General features: G+C 42.0%; 1 protein-coding gene and 1 long non-coding RNA gene across 5 annotated transcripts in view; one reads left to right on the top strand and one right to left on the bottom strand.

Moving 5' to 3' along the window:
- Positions 1–18,810, bottom strand: part of NR6A1 (nuclear receptor subfamily 6 group A member 1) — a 213,379-nt gene extending 194,569 nt beyond the window's left edge. For all 4 annotated transcript variants that reach the window (XM_082467790.1, XM_082467788.1, XM_082467789.1 and 1 more), the window contains exon 1: positions 18,691–18,810. In XM_082467790.1, the coding sequence (XP_082323916.1) occupies positions 18,691–18,790 (100 nt within the window). In that variant the 5' untranslated portion in view covers positions 18,791–18,810. The remainder of the gene's footprint in view (positions 1–18,690) is intronic.
- LOC309663642 lies at positions 11,621–21,238 on the top strand. The gene is made up of 2 exons (XR_014265384.1): positions 11,621–18,084; positions 18,769–21,238. It is a non-coding gene; the product is annotated as an uncharacterized lncRNA (long non-coding RNA).
- Positions 21,239–24,109: the final 2,871 nt, after the last annotated feature.

Here is a 24,109-nt window from a genome sequence, read left to right as displayed (position 1 = left end):
CCAGAGTGGGGAACCATTACTTGGTATACAGCACTTCTCATCTGACTTTAGCAATCCTGTTTCTGCATATGCTTCACATTCCTGAATAAGTCAAAGTGACGATATTTTTAGAATATTAACTAATGATGTCAAGATGAGAAGAGTGTACTCATAAGGTCAACAAGGCAGACTGAAATACAAGCTGACCTGGAAATTGAAGTTGTGTAGACATACTGGTTGCTTACAGTCACTACCATATTACAGTCTTCGTGTTTTCAGTTCACGATATTCGTTTTTTAACTTGTTCCACATAGTATTAAGTAGCCTAATGTTATTTTGCTTTATTTCCTAAAAGCCATTAAGTATTACAATTCCCTCCCATTCCACACAGAGACCTACTTCTGTGTCACATGCCCAGGGCCAGCACTGCCTCCCTGTTTGCAAGGACATGTCCTAAATCCCACAACAGCATCCTTCTCCAACACCACTAATTGGTTTCGACTTCATTCTTTTCCCTGGAAACACAAAAAGGTATCTTTAAAAAAAAAATGGTCAGGGACTTCCCTGGTGGCGCAGGGGTTAAGAATCCACCTGCCAATGCAGGGGACCCAGGTTCGAGCCCTGGTCCGGGAAGATCCCGCGTGCCGTGGAGCAACTAAGCCCGTGCGCCACAACTACTGAGCCTGCACTCTAGAGCCCGTGAGCTACAACTACTGAGTCTGCGCGCCTAGAGCCCGCGCTCCGCAACAACAGAAGCCACCGCAATGAGAAGTACGTGCACCGCAACAAAGAGTAGACCCCGCTCGACGCAACTAGAGAAAGTCCACACGCAGCAATGAAGACCCAATGCAACCAAAAATAAATAAGTAAATAAAAATAAAATAAAATAAAATAAAATTTTAAATGGCCAGTTAAAAAAAAAAGTTAAGAATTTAAACAAGCAATTTTCAAGGGGCACACCTGTCCCCATGCCTAAAAATGGAGGCGGCATTAACTCTGAAGTGTGGTTTTAATTTTTGCATCTGCCATTAAAGCAATGTCTTCTAAATACTAGACTCCTTAAGGTACAAATGACCCTTAGGATCCTCCTCTATCAGAATATGGTGCTGAGATTCCAAGAGTGTGAGGCCTAGAGTCAAAGAGCCTATATTTGAATCCCATCTCTCCCATTTACCAGGCCAAGGCACATAACTGCTCTCAGTTTTTTCACCTGCAAAATGACAGTAATAATGTAACTCTCCTTATAAGACTGCTACACATAATTAGTACACGGTAAGAACACAATAAATTTCAATTTAAGAAAAAAGACAAATGCTTAACTACAAGATTTTTAGAGAAAGATAATGATCACAAACTAAGTACTAATTATACTAATTTTGCACATGAATAGAGTTGCTAAATCACAATTCAGCTAAGAAATTGGTTTGGGACAAATTTTTTTCCTTTCAACAGGAAGAACACAAATACTTCATGCTCTAATCAAGAGAGACATTAGGTTTTTGTTTATGATTTAGAATTTAAAGTGGTAAAATTCTAAATAGAGCATATGAGCTAGATAATAAAATTTCAAACCCTTGTTCTAAAGTCTCCATTACTTCATACCAGGGCATGCTGACAAATCTTACCCTGGGATAAGCTCTGGGTTGAAACCCTGGGTTCAAAGTGTCAAAGAACAGTGAATCATATAGTTTAGCTTATGCCAAGTATTAGAAAAATTTTATTGAAGTATCAATTATACCAAGTTTGGCCTGCCATACACTACACCAGTCTGGCCTCTAGGATTAGAAAACTATTAGGAATAGGTTTCACAAGATGATTTATCAAGAATCCACAGTAAATGTTCAAAGATATAACCTAGCACAGACAAAGTACAATATAATAGACAGGAAAATCAATTCATGGGGACTTCCCTGGTAGCGCAGTGGTTAAGAATGTGCCTGCCAATGCAGGGGACACGGGTTCAAGCCCTGGTCCGGGAAGATCCCACATGCCGCAGAGCAGTTAAGCCTGTGCACCACAACTACTGAGCCTGCGCTCTAGAGCCCGCAAGCCACAACTACTGAGCCCTCATGCCACGACTACTGAGGCCCGCGCGCCTAGAGCCCGTGCTCTGCAAACAGGAGAAGTCACCGCAATGAGAAACACGTGCACCACAAGGAAGAGTAGCCCCCACTCACCGCAACTAGAGGAAGCCCGCGCACAGCAACGAAAACCCAGTGCAGCCAAAAATAAATTAAATAAATAAATTTATTTTTTAAAAAAAGATTTCTGCCAAATTAAGATCAACAGTTAGCACAGCAGCATTTTCAAGAATGTTCAGTTTGTCTCTATCCCAGCTCTCTGCTGCTCCTGCAGCTGGAAAGAGCCAGGGCAGAGAGGGGACCTCTGCTGGTGGAAAAATACAGTCTGCTCTGGGCTGCAGGTAATGGGGGAAGAGATGGGGTATAGGAAAAGGGAGAAAAGAAAAGGGTAAAAAATGACAGGGCAGCAATTTAGAAGAAGGAAACTGACAAAAAAATTCTGTAAGTTCTACAAATTAGATTCAGCAAATTGATTTTTGTTGAATTGAATATTGGGTAAAGTGGATATACGGCAAACTAGTTTCAATGACTTGGATTTCGGTGAACTGGCTTGCTTACCCATGAAGTAGGTATATTAACATTACTTACAGATAAGGAAATTGAGAAATGTTAAATAACCTTCGTACAGTAACACAGCTACACTCCAGGTTCTTCACACACTACATCAATTCATTCTCCAGTAACTTGTGTGGTGATTCTACATCCTTTCAGCACCACTGCCCTCCAAAAAAATCAAGAAAGTAGGAGAGACAGGCTTTAAACCCAGGTCCAACTAGAGCTCATGCCCTAACACACCTAATTAATCACTACATCATAATAATAGTTCTCTGAAATAATGTTAAATTGCCACCCATACCAATGCAGTTTGTCTACCATACTACAATAACTATTTATTCTACCCTCTTCGGCAAAAATTTGTATCTGCTGTTCAGAGGTTGAGTGGCACTGCTGCTGCCAGACTAAACTAGAATACTTTCAAGGCAAAAGTCAAGATTGTAGAGACATTATTACTTTATTTAGGCTGGACAACCTTATTACTCATATGATTTCAGATCAAATTTTGCACAACTGAAATTGCTTGAGAACCCGTACTACCATCTTTAGGGATCCCACACTGACAATCCCTGATGTGTGTGTACATACACATACACACACACACACACACACACACACACACACACACACAGGTATATAATTTTATGATCAATTATTTTGGTCAAAGTGTAGGCTAGCCTCATTAAGTAAGTGTAAAAACTAAAATAATCCTAAAGTCTACACAATCTATATAAGACATTAGTGCTTGCTCAAACTGTTTGCCTTACTACTGGGGTCTTCAGGGATTTATCACATTTATGATGCTAGGAGAAATGTCTTATCTCACCTACTGACACATAAAACTTGACTTTTCTTGTAGCAACATTTTCAACTGTCCTCCTATCAATAAGATAGTAGTTCAAGGCTCTCTAAACAACTGAAAATATATTTTGCTCTTTTTGGTAAGCAGAAAAATTCTCTACTCATAGATCTCATGATACAGCCCAAATATAAAGCATTTTTGCCTCAGTATAATCAGGAACTTTTACTAACAAAGTTCCCACTCCTGTAAAATATTTTAAGAATGAATTAAACTGTTACTTTTAAAAAGCATTAAACATTTATTCTGATTTTGAACACTGGGTTCAAAAATCTCTTTATGTTAAGATGGGGAAAAGAAAGATCTTTTAAGCAAACTGACACTTTGAAAAACATCACCCTACCTTAAACCTCTTCAAATACATATTTCAAATGCTCAACGAAGAAATGACACAGCTAATTTTTTTTTGTCCATTCCAGGCTTCTCTTCTGCACTTTAAAAGTGCCTCTTATTAATTATTTCTATCTTCAAGGTACACCCAAGGCTACCCTTAATGTTTTAGCAAACAGAATATGATTCTTCCTAACCTCCTGTGAAAACAACAAGGACTATAAATTTAACTCAAGACAGCTTTTGTGGTTCAGTTAGATTCAAGGTCATCTCAAGGCTTTTAATTACTAACCAGGATTTGAGGAGGTCTGCAATTGGTATAGTCCAGGGAAAGAGCAGCTGGCTTATTCACTTTCTTATTAAAGAGCCTTATAAAAACTGTGTCTTGGCAAATTGCAAACTCTCTTACCACCAGTGGTGAACACAAAGAAGCAGAGCAAATGATCTTCAAACATTTGTGCTTACTCTCAATCAACCTCAACTTTTAAAATTACTAGAAGACTCTTAAATCTTAATTTCAGCAAGTATGATTTATGATTTAATTCAAAATTTGTAGATAGCCAGACTCTGAAAATATTTGTTTCCATTCTGAAACCAGCCCTGTTAAAAATTATGAATGCCCTTCAAATTAGCATAAAATTTATTTAGGTTTTTCACTATCAAACCCTGTGCAGAGTCAGTGTTTCAGCCACTGAGGAAGCCATGCAGATTATGCAGATATCTAAAGGAATGTAAGTTTAACTTCTCTCTCCATGTACTTAATTTCCAATCAAATTCAGTTTTAAGTTTTAGGACATATTCAAGACTTTGAGGAAGTTGATATAGTTGTATTTGAAGACAGAGAGACACACAGCCCCCCACCCCCCAATCCATCCTCCTGAAATTTTTAGAGGCAACCAGAGAAGGCTCCAGAGTGTCTTTGTGACCCATTCACCCATGATCTATAAGAGAAAGAAGGCAGCCTCAGAAGGGTCCTTAAGCACTGCTCTGACCAGGCTGGAGATACTGGGGCGGGGGGTGGAAGGCAATGTGCATGGGGGGCCTGGTGCCAGAAATCTAAAAGATTTCAGAGGACAAAAGGCATTGGGAATGACTTCACATATCCCTCCATAACATGAGAACAGAGGAAACAGCCTACCAGTGTCTCAATTCTATCTCAAGCATGAGGTATTTATTAAAAAAATAGTAATAAGTCCTAGACGTTAGTATACAAGATATCTTAGTGTAAATTAAACTGGTTGTTGGCGATGGTACACCGAGGTAGATACATACTTCTAAACATTTATCCCCCCAAAAATAAGCCAAAATAAAAGAAAGCACAAGATAGTCTGAGCAGTATTGTTATACCAGTGAGAAACCAAAAACTATCTTAATGTCCAACAGTGAAAAACAGTGGGCTGTCATATAGCTATTAAAAGTTTTAAGTAAGTTAATGTTGAATCAGTAAAGTTTATAACATGAAAAAAAGGCTTAAAGTTAAACAAAAAGCATAAAACATAATGGTATATACTGTATGATCACAACAATACGCAAAAAAACTAGGATTTGAAGAAAGTCTAGAAGAAAACATAAGAAAATGCTAATAAAAGTTGCTTGGAGACAAGATTATAGGTAATTTTCCCTTCAGTTTCCATATTTTCTACAGTGATTATACATTTCTAATTTTAAAATCATTAGATTCCTAAACAGCTCACACCTAAGAAACCTAAGGGCCACAGGCAATTCAAGCACAGAACTCAGAAATCACACCATTTAAAATCTAAATACAAGATACAGCTAAATCCCTCCTGCTTGTATGCAAGCACTTCCAACTGTGTTCCCCAGGAAGCGTCCCTTAGACAACGCTCTAAACTTGCTTTCCAAACACGGCACTGGAAACACTGGGTATCCTTCAGCCAGGAGCCCTATCTATGCTCTTGAAACTAGCTTTGGAGAATAAATTTACAGTATTTCACACACTTCATATTACCCATAGATGCTCAGTAATTGTTTTTTTATTAATGGGCACACTATATGAAAAGCAAACTTACTTTGAAATATTTTTAAAAGGCTCGTGGCAGATAGTACATTTTATCTTCAAATGTTAAATGCATTTTTTCATCACAGTAGTACTTTCAGTAACTGCTCGCCAGCAGTTAGCTCTGAATTCCAGCCAGCCCAACTATCTTTCAGATTTAATCTGTCAGCAAGTAAGGGAATATTTTTTTGTGGGAAAGCAATTGTAATTTCCCACATTAGGTGATTGATTAAGTTCTCTCCCCTAAAAGGCTGATTGGTTTCCTGGTGCCAGTAAAATGATTGATGAATATTTCAACTGCAGCTCCCTTGCTAACCCCCCTCTACCCCTCCCCCATACATCGCCGCCCCTTTCCTGCTGGGTTCCCTTTTTCCAGACCAACAGCATTTAAGGAGGTTTTGCAATTTTCCTTAATGAATCCAAGTTCTCAAACTCAGAGCATCTGATCTTAAGAAGATAGGACTCTTCTCAATGCTGAATGATTTTTGCAGATAAAAATTCCTTTACAAGGAATGAGAGAAAACTCTGAAATGAACTATGGGTTTGACTCAATGAATGAAAATGTACTTACAAAAGAAAAGTGTGGCACTGAGGGGGCGGGGCTATAAATGAGAAGAAAAGTGATCATGTTAAAAAGAAAAAAACAAATGAAAACTCTACACTGAATTTCGAGTTTACATTACAAATTATCATAATGTCATAACTTTAACTGCAAACATTTCTATGCGGCAGACCCCGAGAACAGAATTTACATGTAAATTATGTGATCCTACAGACTTTAAAGCAGCCAGGTATTCTAAAATTTAAACAGGGAAACAATGTATGGTAAGCATTAAGGACTGTAAATATTCTTTGAGGGATTATTGAACAGTATCTGAAATCAAAATCATCCCAATGAATCTGGGCTGTGAGTACCATAGTTATTTGCTTTAGGCAGGGCTTTCCTAAATTGCAACTTCCTGTTTTACCCAATTCATTTCATCATAAAGCTGGAAAATTCCTTCAGGGATTATCTAATTTAGCTCCTTCATTTTATACGTGGACTCACAGAGACATGCCTTTATAAGAGAGCTAGAATGAGAACCCAGGCAAAACCTAGGCGCATCAACTATTTCCTGAGCCTCATACCTCCTCAAATAATGTGGTTGGCCTCCTCTCGCAAGTCCTTTCCTGCTCAAACTACATTGCTACCATAATCTATTAACCCCCACTGCCACATCAGTCTCACCATCTCCTTGCTAGGAAATCACTATCTATATTTTACAAGCTTTAGACAACTGGTTCTTATATTTCCATTTTCAAAGGGTCATATCAACCTTAGATTGGTCCTCCTCTTTTTCATATAGCCCGTTTTTTTTAAAATAAATTTATTTATTTATTCATTAAATTTTGGCTGCATTGGGTCTTCGCTGCTGCACGCAGGCTTTCTCTAGTTGCAGTGAGTGGGGGCTACTCTTTGTTGCGGGGCGCAGGCTTCTCATTGTGGTGGCTTCTCTTGTTGCAGAGCACAGGCTCTAGGCACGCTGGCTTCAGTAGTTGTGGCACACGGGCTTCAGTAGTCGTGGCTCGCGGGCTCTAGAGCGCAGGCTCAGTAGTTGTGGCGCACGGGCTTAGTTGCTCTGCGGCATGTGGGATCTTCCCAGACCAGGGCTCAAACCTGTGTCCCCTGCATTGGCAGGTGGATTCTTAACCACTGCGCCACCAGGGAAGCCCTTAGCCAGCTTTTGTGTGGCAGAAATAAAAAAGGTATAGGGGACAAAGGCCATCTTTTTCCTAAACCACATTCCCCAACATAGTCAAGCAAACAAGCAGGGGTTTATTGGCCATCACATCTTAATCTGGTGTATCTGGTCACTTTAGGTATAATGAGAGCTACATTTCCAAACAGAAATGTAGCTATATTCTGGTTCCAGGAGGGCCTGTCAAACCTTGGATTTAGCTTCAACCCACGGCTTGACTTACATACTGGCCCCAATTTTCTCAAGTGACTGAAAAGCACATTCCCTTCCCTTATATTTTGCAGACTTTCTCTGACTACCAGCAAAGAACTCAGACTCAGAGGGCTCTGATTAAAGCAAAAGACTCAAGATTCCTGACCTGACCGTTCTTTCATTCGTCCATTCATTCAACATTCATGAAACACCAATTCCTTGTGTTTTTAGTGCTGACGCTACAGATACAAGATACGGTATCCCTGCCTTGAATGACTCAAAACCCCTTCTTTCCTTAGCACCCAAGGATTATCTCTGATTCTGCAAAATTATTTTCTGCTCAGTTGTTTTCTGGTCGGCTTATTAAAGCTAACATGAGAGAAAGAAAAAAGTCACTTGCAACTCTAAGGGTGGATCTCTGTGACTCTCTAATCTATCGGGAGTTGAGTTCTGGGCCTCCTCAACAACTATAAATGGCCTGGATTCACAAGTGTCTGATTTGAGGCAGACACCATGCTTGGCACTCTACAGACTTTGTCAGGAATCCTAATAACCCTACCCTCAATTTCAGAAACATTATAGTATGTGGGGAGAAGGGGAGTGGAAGGAGAGATTAAACCTAGGAAACAAATGATTAATGGTGTTACTAACTGTAAAATCTAGGGCTTAACCTCTGTGGGCTTCAGTTTTCATATCTGTAAAATGGAGATGATAATAGAACACCTACCTCATAGGGTTATGAGAATAAAGTGAGTTAATATATGTAAGGTGCGTAGAATATTATATAATAACAACTATATAAATGTTAGCTGCTATTATTATTCAATGAGAACACTAAAGTTCAGAGAAGTCAAGTGACAAAGTCACATAGTTGTGATCTTTGTTCTGCCACACTCCAGAGTCCCTGCTCTTTCCCTCTCACACTATCTAACCAAAATCCTTCCTCCTTTGCTGAGACTACTACTGCGGCTTCCAAAAAACAAAGCCCTCTGAATAGATGTCAGTGGGGGGTTTCCCCCAGGTGGTTTATTATCCTGCTAAAAAGGCATTTTGGAGGAAGGGCTGTAAGGCTAGAGAGAAGCTTCCTAACAGGTTAGATTTCGAGAGTACAGCAAAAATATGGAAGAAAAAAAACAAATCTGCCTCAGTTATTAAGCTTAGTAATTAGCACGATTTAACTCATCTGACACTTGAAATAATATCCAAGCATTAAAATGAAAAGGGAAAGGCATCTTCTCATTACTAAGCTGCCCCCCCACCCCGCCCAGAGAACACAAAAATGCTTTGAAAGGTACATTACGTGAAACTCCAAGAACATCAAGATAACTAGAGAGCTCTCAGGAAGGTAGCCCAAATATCACACTGATCGTTCATCATCCACCAATCTTCATCTTAAGTTCTGATCCAGTTACTCCTTACTGTTACTCACATTGTTCTGTGACATTTCTTCTGCCAGCAAGCTCACTACAGAATGAATTCTACCTAGCAACTACCCTAAGGAGTAAATCCCTAACCCTTTAACAACACAGTAATTGACTTACACTAAAATGTTACTCACACTAGGAAAGGGTATTCTTAACACCAGAAGAGGAGATACTTCTCCTATACAGACTTTATTACCACCTCTCTCAGTGCAAACCAGGTTAAAGGAAAACCAATCTACAAATTGACTTTGCCAAAATCACAACTTTAGAAGCCAAACATGTCTACTGAAAGCAAACAAGCAAACTATTCTTTTCTTTTATGTTCATAATTTTGGGTTCTTTTACTTATTTTTTTTAATTGAAGTATAGTTGATTTACAATGTTGTGTTAATTTCTGCAGTACAGCTAAGTGATTCAGTTATACATCCATATATACATTCTTTTTTTTAATATTCTTTTCCATTATGGTTTATCACAACTATTCTTGATGGAAGTTTTAAAAAGCAAGATAGGATTTTTATCTCATAAATATTTAAGTTTTATAGCAATGATTCTTATCAAGTAATAAAGTATTTTTGTGTTGTCAGATTTATTTCCAATTATAAATCCACCCTTGGTGAGGAAACAGGTTCTATTGGAAAATTTCTAACACAAATAATTAAGTTAAGCAACAGGTTTCATGTAGCAGGTAACAAAAGCCTTATCAGAGAACTCAGTGACGTGAACTTCATTTAGTCTCAAGTAAAGAAAACTTAAAATGATATGAACTTATTTTCATTTTTTTTCTCCATAGCCCCTTTACAGAGTTTTTAAAAAGAAAGAAAAAACCCAAAATAACTAAGTTCTAATAACAGTATTTAGTAAAGTCACCATTTTCTTATACATTAAGTTGGTCCGTTTAGAAAAAAGAGGTTCTCCCATTACTTTGGTCTGAGCGGTCTTAGGAGCCCTTTTACACACTTAAAAATTATTGAGGACCCCAAGAGCTAATGTTTACAATGGGTTATATCTATTGCTGTTTACCACAGTATGAGATTTTTTAAAATATCTATTAATTCATTTAAAAGTAACAACACATTACATGTTAATATAAATAACCTACTTTTATGAAAAATAACTATAATTTCCAACAAAACAACAAGATTGATGAGAAGAGTGGCACTGTTTTATATTTTTGCTGATCTCTTTAATATCTAGTTTAATTCTGGCAGCTAGATTCTCCTATATGCTTCTGCATTCAGTATGCTGTGATATACTGTTTTGGTTGAAGTATATGCGGAAAATCTGGCCTCACATAGATTTATAATTGGAAAAGAAGTATTTCCTAATTAAAATAATTGTGGGTATTTTCCTTTGATAATACACCAAAACTCAGTAAGTGGTGGTTTCTTAAAGAGGTTAGTTCAATGTGAAATCTAAAACCATATCAATGAACTTTGTGTACTCTGTTACATTAAAATCCATTGGTCTATCTGGCGTTTTGAACACATCTTTTCCCCATTCAGAATTTTGTAACATCATACAAAGGATAATATGGAACATTCTCCTTCACTGAAATATGATCTTCAAAATGTTGACACATTTCCTTATGTAATATCAAAAAAATCACATTTATCAATAATATCACCACTGGGCTCATCAGAAAAGGCTTTAAGTATTGGGAAGCTGTCAAGCTCAAAGTGGTAGGTGTAAGTTTTCCAAAATTCTAATTGTCACTTGAAAGTTCAAATTTTATTCACCATCAACAAACACTGTCAGTTTTCCCTGGCCTAACAGGCTCACTGTTCATTTTCCAAAACATGATCTGCCAAATACCCAAGTCTGAATATGGTTTGTCAATTGTTCTTTCAAGTAAAAATTGTGTTCCATGAAAAAAGCAGCCAGTTCAGCTCACAACATAATTGCACAAGCACTTTTCCTTAAAAAAAACTATTCTATTTCGGTATGCAGCAGAAATGCGTTGTGTGTACTTGCCATTTCCTCACATAGAATATCAAAAACATGTGTACTCAAGGGTAGAGATTTAATAAAATTAATCATTTTTACTGCTTCATCCAGGACATTCTTCAGTGAAAATAGCTTTTTTTTAAATACAAGTACGTGGAGTTAAAGAATACAATTACTAGTACAGTATGGTGCCTTGATTTCTGCTGAGGTGCCAACAATTTTTACCCACCATTGTTTCTGCAGTATCAATGCAAATTTCAACACGGTTTAAAAAAAAGAAAAAAAAAAGGCAAATAATGCCAGCATTATTAGAAAAATAATTCTGACCTCAAGAACCTCCAGAAGGGTTTCAGGGACCCCACCCCAAAGAGGTTCATGGACCACACTTTGAAAATCACTGGTTTACACAATACAGTAAATTAACAAATTTAAGGACTCAGTAAGTAGGAAGATATTAAGTCAGAAATGATCTAGTAACGAATGATAAAAAGATACAATCCAAAAAAAAAAAAAAAGATACAATCCAACTGCATACTATTTCATTAATCATTTACAAATTTTAAAAGGCAAGAGATGAGGAAGCAAGATAAAAAATGTATAAGGCTTCACATGTCCTCTTTTTTTCTTTTGTGAGAGGAAAACTAAATTGCATAAATTGGAGTTAACTGTGATAAAAAGAACACTGTATCATACAGTAGAGCATAAGTAACAAAAAAAAAAATCAAGACTGAATTTTCAATCCTTCTAAGGCAGTACAGCTTCAAGATTGAAATGAATGCATGAATTAATTTTTCAAATGAAAACTAATACAAGTTAATGCAGTCCCCCCCCCACCGCCCCAGTCACTGAATCAGTATGTCCTTCATTTTGGCACAGATTTGTTACTGGAATGTTTCCGAGTCTTAAACTATGAAATTATACCTCTGGACTCAAAGGAAGTATTATAGGCATTTAAAAAAATCTGTTTAATTAATTATGTCCTTTTTCAAACAATGGTTTTAAAGGGAAAAATTAAGAACACAGAAATTTTGACACTACAATGATGGGATGGAAGAGCAAGCATTCACAGACCTCTGAAATGCTTTTATAGACAGATAAAAAATTCCCTGATACTATGAAATATAAGGAGTTGGAAATAGAGTTGAGAAGGCTATCTACCTCTTCCACATGAAGAATTTAGTTGTGCATTTCTCTCTCTCAAAATTATAATTCTTGAGTATATTTTCTAAAAAACTACAAATTGTTTCCAATGCAAATAGTTGTTCAAGCAAGTATCTATGTTTGATATATCCTTTGCTAATATCACCACTGCCATTCCAATGTGCTATAGCTTATTACTCAAACAATTCCCTCTATCATTATTACCAATTTCTCTTTATGATTTCTCACTCTGAGATGAGAGCAAAATCACTACTCTGGTTCAAACCACCCACAGAGTGTATCTTCAAATCAATTGCCCGGATTTGTTTCCAGAATACATTACATGTTGCTGCCTAGGGAATTGGTTTCGGAAACATTATACTTGGCAGCTGACTTATCAACAGTGCCCGTAGAATTGACACCAACCTAAAGGCCAGAGTCCGTCCAGAAAATAGAAAAATATGCTGCTACTGCCATCTGTGGTTTATGCTTGAATAGCTTCTCCCATGTAAACAAACTGAAAGGTGTACGGTTTGCAATTAAGACCCAAAGACTTCATCATTTGAAGATACTTTTTAAAATTAACTCTTAATATAACAAACTGTACAGTTTATTAAGTATATGACATAAGAATTTGTGATTCTCTATTTGAACTTATTAATATAATGTTAATGGAGAAACCACAACTACTTTGAATGAAAATTTTTCCATTGCATAAAGGCTAACTTTTGTTTTCCCCAAACACACATTCCTAAAGAAATTCAAAACACTTGAGTGCCTCCTGTGGACTTATAATAAGGATAATTTCTCTTTTGAAATAGTGATTGTCAATACTAAAACATCCCCCCAATTTTTAAAGCAAAAAATGTATTTTTAAGGAAATTCAGGAATTTTCTATTTAGACATGAGAGTTTGCGCCCTTCAAGATAAATTTTAAAGATTCAATTATCCCTATAATTTTTTTCCTAAGAACAACTTTCAAGATGCAAATGAAGCCTCAAAGTAGACTATTTTCGCAACTTATTTTCTCTCAGTTTGCTTTCTCAAATGACAACCACTATAGCTTAGGGATCAAAAGATTTGGTGCCGCTGGGGGTGGGGAAAAAAGCAATTCAGGTCCCCGGCAGCCAGATGAGGAAATCCTGGTTCGCTCCCCAACTAAATCACTGTTAATTAGAATTACCAGGTTACATAGTAAAGTCTTATTTAAATAATCGTAAACAAAAAAAAATCTGTTTCTTGAAAAGCTGTTCTCTGCAGGCTACTGTTTAACAGCAGGTAGTAAGGGAAGAATGAAATAAAGTAGGAAATGTTTTAATCTTTCAAGTAAAGTTTTCTACTTATAGTTATTTCTAAACCACACTGAAAAGGCAGGTTAGCCACCTCACAATGGTTTTCTTCTAATTTTCCATTATCTGAGGTCTAACAGTCTTATCTTTTTCATAAAGACAAGCCATGGTGGAAAACAAGCAAAAAATAGAAGACTGGGCCTGATTCTTGGAATACTGTATATCAAAGTTAATCCAGAGTTTGTTTTTTTTGTTTTTTAATATAAGAATAAGTTCAGACGAATCTGAATCTTCGGCTCTAACAGGGACGCAACAACCGAAAAAGAATTACCTGCTCAGTACTTCTTGCTGACTTTAAATAATGCTGGTATTTCTGAACCCTAGTTATCGATCAAAGGCATCCGTAAACCCTTAAGAAACTACCTGAACCAGGAAAAAGTTGACCTTCAGAATACAAAAGTTTGAAAGAAAACGTTTTCTTTCACAACTTGTTGGTCTCAGAAATACTTCCGAAGTATTACAAAGAGTTGGGTATATTAGATCACTACCTGTGTGGACATATTCAATAGCTACCTTCTATTTAAAACTGTTTCAAAGACTCTTTTATTCTTTGCTGAAATGCAAGATTTATCTGTTGATTCAGAACTTTTGATTTTTCTGACTGTGAACCTTTTTCACATATAAGATGACTGGTTCACACAAAATAAGGCATTTTTATTGCCTACTTTAATAGAGTAGATTTGACCAACAACGTAAAATTTACTCATAAGTGGCATCTTCCCAAATTTAACTTTCAACCTAATTATATAAATGGAAAAAATACTTAAATGGAAAATGTCATTTAACTTGGCTACAACACAAAAGTATACAAGAACCAAAAATTATGACAAGGCCCCGAAGACCTACATGAGCTTGCTGAAAATAAAGTCTCCTAATGTGGAAGGAGCTATCCTGGCTTTTGAAATTCTGAAGCCAAAAGCTACCATCTGAATACAATTCATTAATGGGCCAATTTATTCAACACAAACCAATAAATACCCACCTAGTTATAAAAACAAAGTGATGGTGTCTTAATACAGGATGAAACTCACAAATACAGCCCCAGGCCCCAGAACACACAAGCATCATTAGCAATTTAAAGCCATCTTGCACAACAGGCACTAGAAGTGGTATGGAAACTTCCTTTACCAATATCATACTCGCAGTTGGCATTTCTACCCTCCAATCTCCACTAACCTAAACCTAGATATTTAAACCTTTGCTCCACAACCCCAGGAAAAAGTGGAAAAATTTGAGAAACCAAGAAATTATGAATAAAATACAGAATACATGATTTGGGCATATTTTAGGAAATTTACCAGCAGTTTTTTCATTAGCTCATCTCCCTCCTCCCCCTCGCTAACTCCCTTTCACATGCTAATTCATGCAGTACACACACACACACATACACTTTTGCTATAGAATTCAGAATGATTTATGGATTAGGAACATGTCATGTTCATATTCTGATTACATGAAACAAATGCTCAGAAAGAAGATAATGGATGGTAAATATGAGATTGGAAATGTGGTCATCTCACACCTCAGCTGCTCAAAATCACCAATGAATCTGTTCATTGTTGCCTTTCACTGTTCTTTGGAGGTCACAGAACCTACTAAAAAAACACCTGTTTGCTGTTTTACTAAAGAACAACAGTACTATAGTATGTTTTTTTTTAATGGAAGTAGAAAATTCTGAGGTGACTCAGAACTAACTTGATCTTTAAAGTCACAGAACTGAAAAGTTAGATTGTCATGGAAAACATCTGCTAATGTATTTTCAGGGATAAACATTCGGATGCTATGGTCTTAGCAGAAAAAGGGCATGATGTTATATAGTGAACTCCCCAATTCCTCTAAAGTGTAATTATATAAAACATGCCTTTAATTACTTAGAGTGGCTTATTATCTTCCTTTGCTTGAAATATTTAAAAGTCTACTCCCTTATTCTCTTAAAATAAGATGAACAAGTGCAATATTCAGCATATATTTCCTCAAATCATTCATCTTCCTTTAAAATTATGACTAAGTGAGTTCATGTTTGTCATCAAAACCTAAAAGCAACAACTGAAAATATCTAGCGCAGTCAGCACAGGGAATTCCTGGAAGGGTGATGGTGCATCAAAAGGCTAGCAACTCTATTGCAACAGAATAATAAAAACCATTAAAACCATTTAAAGGACTGTAAATTCAGCATCAATGGCATTTCTGGCAGGAAGACACTTCTAAAATTCCACCTCCAGTTTATTTCTTCATGACACAAACCAAAAGACCTATCTAGATAGCTATCTATTGCAAATAGTTCATATAAAATAGAAATCAGTCGCTAGGATAAAAAGCCAGGAGAATTCATTTTCTCTGCTTGGAATCTAAGCAGTTTCATTTACTTTTGGAGAAAAATATTAATTAGTAAGTGAATGAGAAAAAAAAAAAAAGTCCCACCATTCCAAAGATAAACTTCTTTTTTTCTTTTTTGGTAATTCTTCTGTGAGCAAGTTAAGTTATAAGAGATAATGAACACAGATTGTTAAACAGTAGACAATGCTCATTTTTACACTAGAAAATAAAACTTCCCACAACAGTCTAATGTTTCACATATTTTCTTTAAAGCCCATCAAACTGCCAAAATCCCATTCTGTTTTCAACAAAAAGGAAATATTTGTAGCACTAAACTGGACTGATGCCACCTTAGCCTAAATGTATTGCTTGATAACATTCTTTTAAATGGTCCAGACCGATTGAGGAAATGAGGCTGTGAAAGGGAAATTTGATTAAGACTTAAAATTACCACTGAGTTCTTTAAAATGTACTAATGAATAATTAATAGCAAATGCAGTTCCTAGGCTTCCCTTACAACAATATTCTCAAGTAGAATTGAAAGTACTGTCTGTAGTACAATCCATCAGCTACGTGTCGCACAGGTGGATACAGGAAGTATAGACACACAGAAAGGCATTATGAAAATACACACACTAATATGGGCCATAATATGGGCCATAATATAGATCTGGGACTTGGGTAAAAAAATCAGCATGATAAATTTTACATCACGATTTACAACTTTAACACACTAACACCAACCAAATCGCCTCTTAAAACGTTACAAGTCAAAAGCACTAAAGAAATCCTTTGTTCCTATGATACTGTCTCCTTCTACCCTAACTGGATTCCAGCCTCCTCCTTTGTGACACGGGATTTTATTGATCTCAAACATGTTCACATTCAGAAATTAGTCTCCAAAGACATCCCAAGGGACTGCCAGCCACCTAGATACCACACATCACAGACATCTCAGAAAAGGACAAGAGCTTTGAAAACATATCACTATTTGGTCAGCAACATTAAGTGACGTTAACCAGGCTCTCTTCAAAACACACTTTTCCCTTAACTAGTAAAAAAAAAATACCAGATCTACTCAACTGGCAATAAATGTTTGACGAGTTAATAAATTTATAAAGGCGCAGATCCACCCCAAGATTTCTCCCCTTGCGTAGCTCCTCATTCATTCAACAGCTGAGCGCCCAAGTGACCTATTTTCAGGTTACTTTCTTCACACCTGCCAGGTCACTGTCCTGACTGAGAAACTTCTTGCTAAAGCAATTAATTTTTAGTGCCTCCTAACTGTCCCGGGTGTTTGCATTCAATTTGAAATCTGTTACTTGTTAGACACTGTTCGGTCCTAGATCTTTCAGAGAATTGCGCGTTTATGGCGCAGAGAGGGGAGGAGACACGGATCTCCGAGAGCCTGCCCTTTATTCGGAAATGAGGAGATGTGAAAGGTGGAAGGCAGGGCAAATAAATAAATAAATCGGGTTTGCCGCCGAAGCGTTTGCGGGCCGGTACGAGCACCCTTTGTAATGCAGGCCTCCCGGGGCTATCGCCTGCGCTAATTGCTCCAGGGCGCTTTCCAAGTTCAAAAGTTCACCTTTTACGACCTCACAAAAGCTCCTTACACGTTACCAATAAAAACATTCCGCGGCAAACACTGAGGGGGAAAATATCAAACAGATACAAATAAAACACCCTGCGGGGGTAGCAGAGAGCCGGGGGGGAGGAGGGTGAGTCGGGCCCAACCACAGCCCCGAGGAACCTGAGGACTTGGCCCGGACGTGGGGGCAGGGAGAGAGCGGTGGGAAGGGCCGGGCCAGGTGAGGAATCCTCCGGGCCTGGGCTCCGGGATCGCGAAAGGGAAGAGGAGAACTGAGGTTGGGCAGGCGCGGGCCGGGACAGGCGGGTGTAAGAAGGGAAGAGGCAGGTGTCCCGGGCACCCGGTCGGGCCAGAGCTCTGAGCCAACGGGGAGAAGGGGCTGAGCAGGGCGGGGGGGCAGGCGGGCAGGAGAGCGCGGGGAAGGAGCGCAGAGAAGCGGGGTGCGGGGTCCGAAAGGGAACCGCTGAGCCGGTAGCTACGGAACTGGGGGTCGGCGCCGAGGTGGAGGCTGGGGCAGCAACGGAAGCGCGGCAACGCAGAGGAGAGGGAAAGAGGCTCTAAAAAGGTGAGGGGCAGATAAAACCAAGGGGTCGAGGGTGTGGCGGCGGCAGGGCGCAGAGGGAGAGTCCGCGGAGGGAGGAGGGACCCGCGTGGGGGAGACTTGTGGGGGGGAGGGGAAGGGGCTCGGCGCCGAAGGGACCCTTTGGGGGAGAGACCCCCACAGAGGGGTCCCCGGAGGGGGGAAGGGGAGGCTCGGACCAGAGGGAACCCGAGGGGGAGGGGGGCTTCCCCACTGACGGGACTCGAGGTGAGGAGACCGGGAGAGAGCGAGAGGGGCCGGCGCAGAGGGGACCTGGGGGAGGGGGGAGGATTCGCGCAGAGGGACGGGGGGAGGGGAGGCCTGTGCTGAGGGGACAGAGGGGAGGGGAAAACGAAGGTCGGGGTGGAGGGAACCAGGCAAGGGGAGGATCCGCGCGGAGGGGAACCGGGAAGGAGGGGGAGGAGAGGAAGGGTCCGCGCCGAGGGGGACCGGGGTGAAGGTCCACGCTGAGGGGATCCCGGGCCGCCGCGGCTTCCCAGAGTGAGAGTCGGCTGAGAGGAGGGGAATCCCCGGGGTAGGGGACAGGAGGCTGGTTCTCGCCCGGCGAGACTCTGCACGCCCCTCACCCACCGTTGCGCGGCGGCGGAGGGAGCGCGGCGGGCGGCTCCAGGAACCCCGCCGAGCCCCCGCCGCCTCCCCCTCCGCTAGGCGGCCGTTCGTCCCGCTCCATGCGGTGGTGCTCAGGGCCCGCGCTCGGTTCGCTGCTCCGCCATGACCGGCGCCCTCGTCGTCGTCGTCGTCCACCGGGGGGGAGGGGGCTGTCAGGGGCCGGCGGGCTGCCGGCCGCGGCGCTCTCTGGGCCCCGAGCCGCCCGGCTCCGCGCCCCTCCGCGCCGCGCCCCCTCAGCACTGGCCAGCTCCCACCCACGACGTCACGCGCCGCTGCCACGCACTGCCCTGCAGGGCACGCTGGGAATTGGAGTCCGCCGAGCGAGGCCGGCCACGCGGGACCCCACCAACTGAAGGGGTGGGAGGAAGGAAAAGCGGCCTTGAGAAGGGAAGGCCAAGGCCTGTCAATATCAGGAACCCTGAGGAAAACTTATGGTGAAAATTGAATAAAGATTGCTTCAGGACCTTCTCTTTATTGTGCTTTTTTCATGTTCAACGTCCCCTACGACGCCTCGTATCCCCCCGCCCCGAGAATGAGTCTTTCCTAGGAGGCGGATCGCGAAGGAGCCGGGTGAGCACGTGCAATGAAGCCCAGCCCTGTGGGCGGGGCTTATAGGGGCGGAGCTTGGGGTCTTCACGAGGGCCTTCCTCCGCGGCTTTGGGACAAATCGGACCCGAGATTAAAGGGCCGGAGTTTAACTCGAGGTGACTGCGTTCGTATGCAAATGGAATCTATAAAACTCTGCTTTCCGGGGTACTCTTTAAAGCCTTTTACCTCCGGGTGGGCGGGAAAGATTAAAGTTTCTCTTCCTCCTCTTTCATTCTCCCGCTGCCCAAAGAACAGAATGGCAAACTAAGCTTCAGGCCATTGGTGCCGATAAAGAAACTCAGACTCTTGACTCCTGAGGTCTTGAAGCCCTCCGTTTGAGAGGGTCCTTACCCGGTCTTGTTCTCCTTCCCTTCTCCTCAGCTTTCCTATCTGTAAAGTGGGGTTGGAATAGGGACGGGGTCCAATTGGAAGATCCCAGTCTCCCCCACACCCGCTCCTTGCCTCAGTTTCCCAGAGCAAAATCCCGGATTTTGCAATTTCCGCTGCTGAGCCCACCTCCTGCGGCCACCAGGTGGCGCGCGGCCTCCAGCCTCTGGGCCTGCCGGGGGCGTCCGCGTTCAGTGACCCTCTCAGGAAAGGGCTCATCGCGGCTGCCTCCCAAGGTCTAACTAAGCTCTACCTGGCCTGTTCGAAAACAAAGAACAAGAACACTGGTTCCTTGCCCGCCTCTACTCTGCTGGGTTATGCTGCAGCTTCCTCACTGGCTGCCCATTCCCCACCCTGACCCCCACCCCGCCCACCAATCAGTTGGCTCCTCTATGTCATTGCTTGCTTAATTTTCAAGTCCTCATCCTGGCATTCGCACCCCTGCCTGGTCTGACCCCTGCCAGATTTCCCATCACACCCCTTCCCTCACCCGCTAGGCAGGATGTTTTGCAGTGCTTCCCTGCATTTACGGGTTGGCTGTTCCTTACCGACACCGGTTAACCTATACTGCATCCTTAATCTGCTCGGGCTACCAGTCTGAGAGATTTACATTAACGCTATGTTCTCTAAACCTCACATCTGCTCTATGAGGTAGCTCCAATATTGCCGCTATCACACACTGATGAAATCACCCATCAGTAATGGGGATTCCAAAGCCAGTCGGTCAGACACCTGAACCTGAACGCTTGGCTCCTTCACACTACTGGCTTCACCCAACCCAATCCCAAACTCCTATTCATCTTTCAAGATCCTGTTCAAATATCCCCTCACGGATATTAATATCTCCCACCAGGGAACATCTAGTTCCCCTCTGTGTTCCCTTACTGCTCTGTTGAACTCTCTGAACTCTCTGTGGACTGTGAGAAATGATCTCTCTGTGATTGCTTCCCCACTACCATTCCCCAGCCCCAGAGGGGGAGGGGAGCCCTTAGAGTTGGGGGCCGGAGGGAGGGAGACAGAGGAGATGGATCTTCTGGGCCATTCCCTGAGCTCTGGGTTCTAAAATGAGTTAGGACCAGGTGGTCCTCCTAGAGCCAAAACTTGCTTTTGTCACAGACCTCTGGAGGCAGTGAGTTCCCCTTCCCTGGAGATCCAATCAGGGGCTAAGTGGCACTGCAGAAACCTCCAGAAGGACTGGGGTTTCAGTGGTGGATGAAATTCTAAATCGACTCTCAAAGATGGACAGAAAAGTTCAGCCAAATGCTCAACCCTTGGAAGTAGCTCCTCCTCATGCTTCAGACTCCAGCTCTGTTGTCACTTCCTCCCAAAAGCCTTTCTAGATCTCCCTTTTTTCTCACTCTCATCATTATAACCCCAACTACTGAGCACAGAACCTGAACACAGTAGACACTCAATAAATAATTGCTGAGTGGGTGAAAAAACAAATAAAACATATCTGATTTTTCTACTTAATAACTACAACTTTGGTTACCTCCAAGCCTCAAAGTCCTGGTTTCTAAGGGGAGAGGGATAATAGTGATAGTTACTACCTCACAGGATTGTTATGAGAATCAAATAAGATGATGCGTGCAAAGCAATTAATATAAGGTCTGGCTTAATAAATGGGACCTGTTACTAATGTTATTTAAAGAGTGGTCCTAATTCCCAGTTACTTCTCTTCTGAAAATGCTTTTTGGGAAGAGTCAACTACCACAAAACTGAGAAAGGTGAGGGAAATGACTGTGTACGGAGACCCCAGCCATTGACTGTTCTAAGCAGATAGGGTCCTGTGAGGTAGGCACCTACTATGGACCCTTTCCCTTACATTGTCCCCCGAACAATCCTGAGAGGTCAATACTTTTCTCCCCAAATTACAAATGAGAAAACAGTCTCAGAAGGACAGGTGAAAAAGACTCCCCGCATCAGCAGGACAAATGACAAAAGAGCTAGGAAGGAAAATATCTAAGGAGAATGAAGGATCTGGGGGTGGGGGGAGTGCTGAGGTCAGAGGTAGACAAACAACCTGTCAGAGCTACAGCTAAGAACAAGGCAGGTATGGGCTCCATCATGAGGGCCTTGTTCTGTGGTGGGAGAGACAGACACTAATCAAACAAAATAATCACATACCCACAATTACACGTAAGTGCTACGACTGAGAACACGCTTAGAAGTTCCTGGTGCTATGGGAGTGTGTGACAGGGCTCATTTTGGTCAGGGGCAGTGACCGGGGGATAATGAGCATTGAAGATGGAAGGATGAGTAGGAGTGAGTCACAGTGGGTGGAGAGAGAGAGTTTCAGGGGGAAGGAACAGCCTGTTCAAAGGTCCCGAGGCCATGTTGAAACAGAAAATTCACTGTGACTGGAGCCTACCCAGGGACAGAGTGCAGGAGACAAGGGTGAAAAGGAGGAAGCCAGAGGAAACCATGGGGCCATGTGGGAGAACAGCCAGCAGGGGGGGCAGAGTTCTCTGATGACAGCAGCCTTGCACTTCCAGGACCTAGCCAGAGTGTCTCAGCCAGGCTGCATGGGGAGAAAGGGCTGGGAAAGGGAAGCCCCACCAGGTTCTGTTTGTTTTAAGTACATTTTGTCTATTATCTGAATAGATAGGAAACACATTGCAAAATTCCCAGGTTGCAAAAAAGTATTCAGTGAAAAGTAAGCCTTTCTCCTTCCTGGATTCCCAGCAGCTGGCTCTCCTCCTTATCCATTAATTGTGTCCATTCCCAGATTGTGCACATAAGAACACACACCATATTTGTTTTGTACACTAATCTAGCCCTCCCAGGGGATCTCTAGTTATGAAAGAAGCTAATTTGTACTGAACACCTACTGCACATGATTCTTTAATTCAACTGAGAGTTATGGACCACCTGACCTTGTGCTGAACCAGTGGTTCTCAAATTTTAAATCCCCTGGAGGGCTGGTTAAAAACCACAGATTGGGGACTCCCCTGGTGGCGCAGTGGTTAAGAATCCGCCGGCAAATGCAGGGGTCACGGTTTCGATCCCTGGTTCAGGAACATCCCACATCCCACATGCCGCGCAGCAACTAAGCCCGGGAGCCACAACTGCTGAAGCCCACACGCCTAGAGCCCGTGCTCTGCAACAAGAGAAGCCACCGCAATGAGAAGCCCGCACACCGCAACGAAGAGTAGCCCCGCTCGCCCCAACTGGAGAAAGCCTGCGCGCAGCAATGAAGACCCAACGCAGCCAAAAAAAAAAAAAAAAAGCAAATTGGATCATTTCACAGCCCTGATTTAAAAAAACCTTCTTTAAAACAAACAAACAGATTGTTGGGACTTCCCTGGCGATCCTGTGGCTAAGAATCCACGCTTCCACTGCCAGGGGCATGGGTTCGATCCCTAGAGAGGGAAATAAGATCCCAAAAGCCGCGCGGTGGGGCCAAAAAAAAAAAAGAAAGAAACACACAGATGGTTGGGCCCCACCCCTGGAGGGGCTTCTGCTTCCTTAGGTCTGGGTTGAGGCCTTATATTTGCATTTCTAACAAGATCCCAGGTGATGCTGAGGCTGCTGGTCCAGGGACCACACTTTGAGAGCCACTGAGCTAGCTGCTTGTGGACGAAGTATGTGGACAGGAAGGCCTTATTCCTCTCCCACAAGAGAAGGCATGAACAGACACAAAGAAACACATACCAACAATATAGTTCATAAAGTGATAAATTCCATGAGGAAAATGAAGAGGATGGAGGAGTGCAGGAAGGGGAAGTGCTGGAAAGTAAGGATAGGGTAGGTGTGGAAGGTAGCAACACTGGAGGGCACAAATCAGTGTCCCTTTTTGAGCAGTTGATGTTTACAAAGCCAGGCAAACACACACAAGAGGAGCCTTCTTGGGCTCAGGGGAGGGGTAATCTACAGACATAGTCAGGAGCGGTTAGAAAAGGGGGTCCACTCCCCCTCCCCCCACCCCCCACGGCGTGCACAGAGGCAGAAAGACTTGCAGAAGTGACTGAGTCGTCCGCGGTGAGATCCGAGAGCAAATCCGAGAGAGGAGAGTTGGAGAAGGGGGCGTGATCAAGAGCCGTCGATTCTGAGAGGGTAGAGAGGTGCCGCTTTGGGTTGGGTTGCAGGAGGGCCCAGAGACCCCAACAAGGCATTTCCATAGTGAGACTGAAGACCCCTGGAGCGAGGGGATGAGCAGGGAATTTGAGGATTGGCGACCGCAGATGGCTCCTCGGGAAAGTTTTGTTGCCCAGGAAGCGGAGAAACGAGGCGCTCCCTCAGGCGGATGGGGAGGGTGTTTAAAAGGTTGGAGGTGCTGGAGTTAAGTTGGGGGTTGATGGGAGGGATCTCGGAGGGAGGAAGAAATGGAACATGCAGGAGAGAGGCGTCTGAGCCTTGAGAAGGGTAGAGCTGGCAGGGTCTGGGTGTTTAGAGAGCTCAAAGG

This window comes from Balaenoptera physalus (assembly GCF_965194825.1).
Source record: "Balaenoptera physalus genome assembly, chromosome: 7".
Lineage (NCBI taxonomy): Eukaryota > Metazoa > Chordata > Mammalia > Artiodactyla > Balaenopteridae > Balaenoptera > Balaenoptera physalus.
This window is presented reverse-complemented; position numbering and strand designations above follow the sequence as displayed.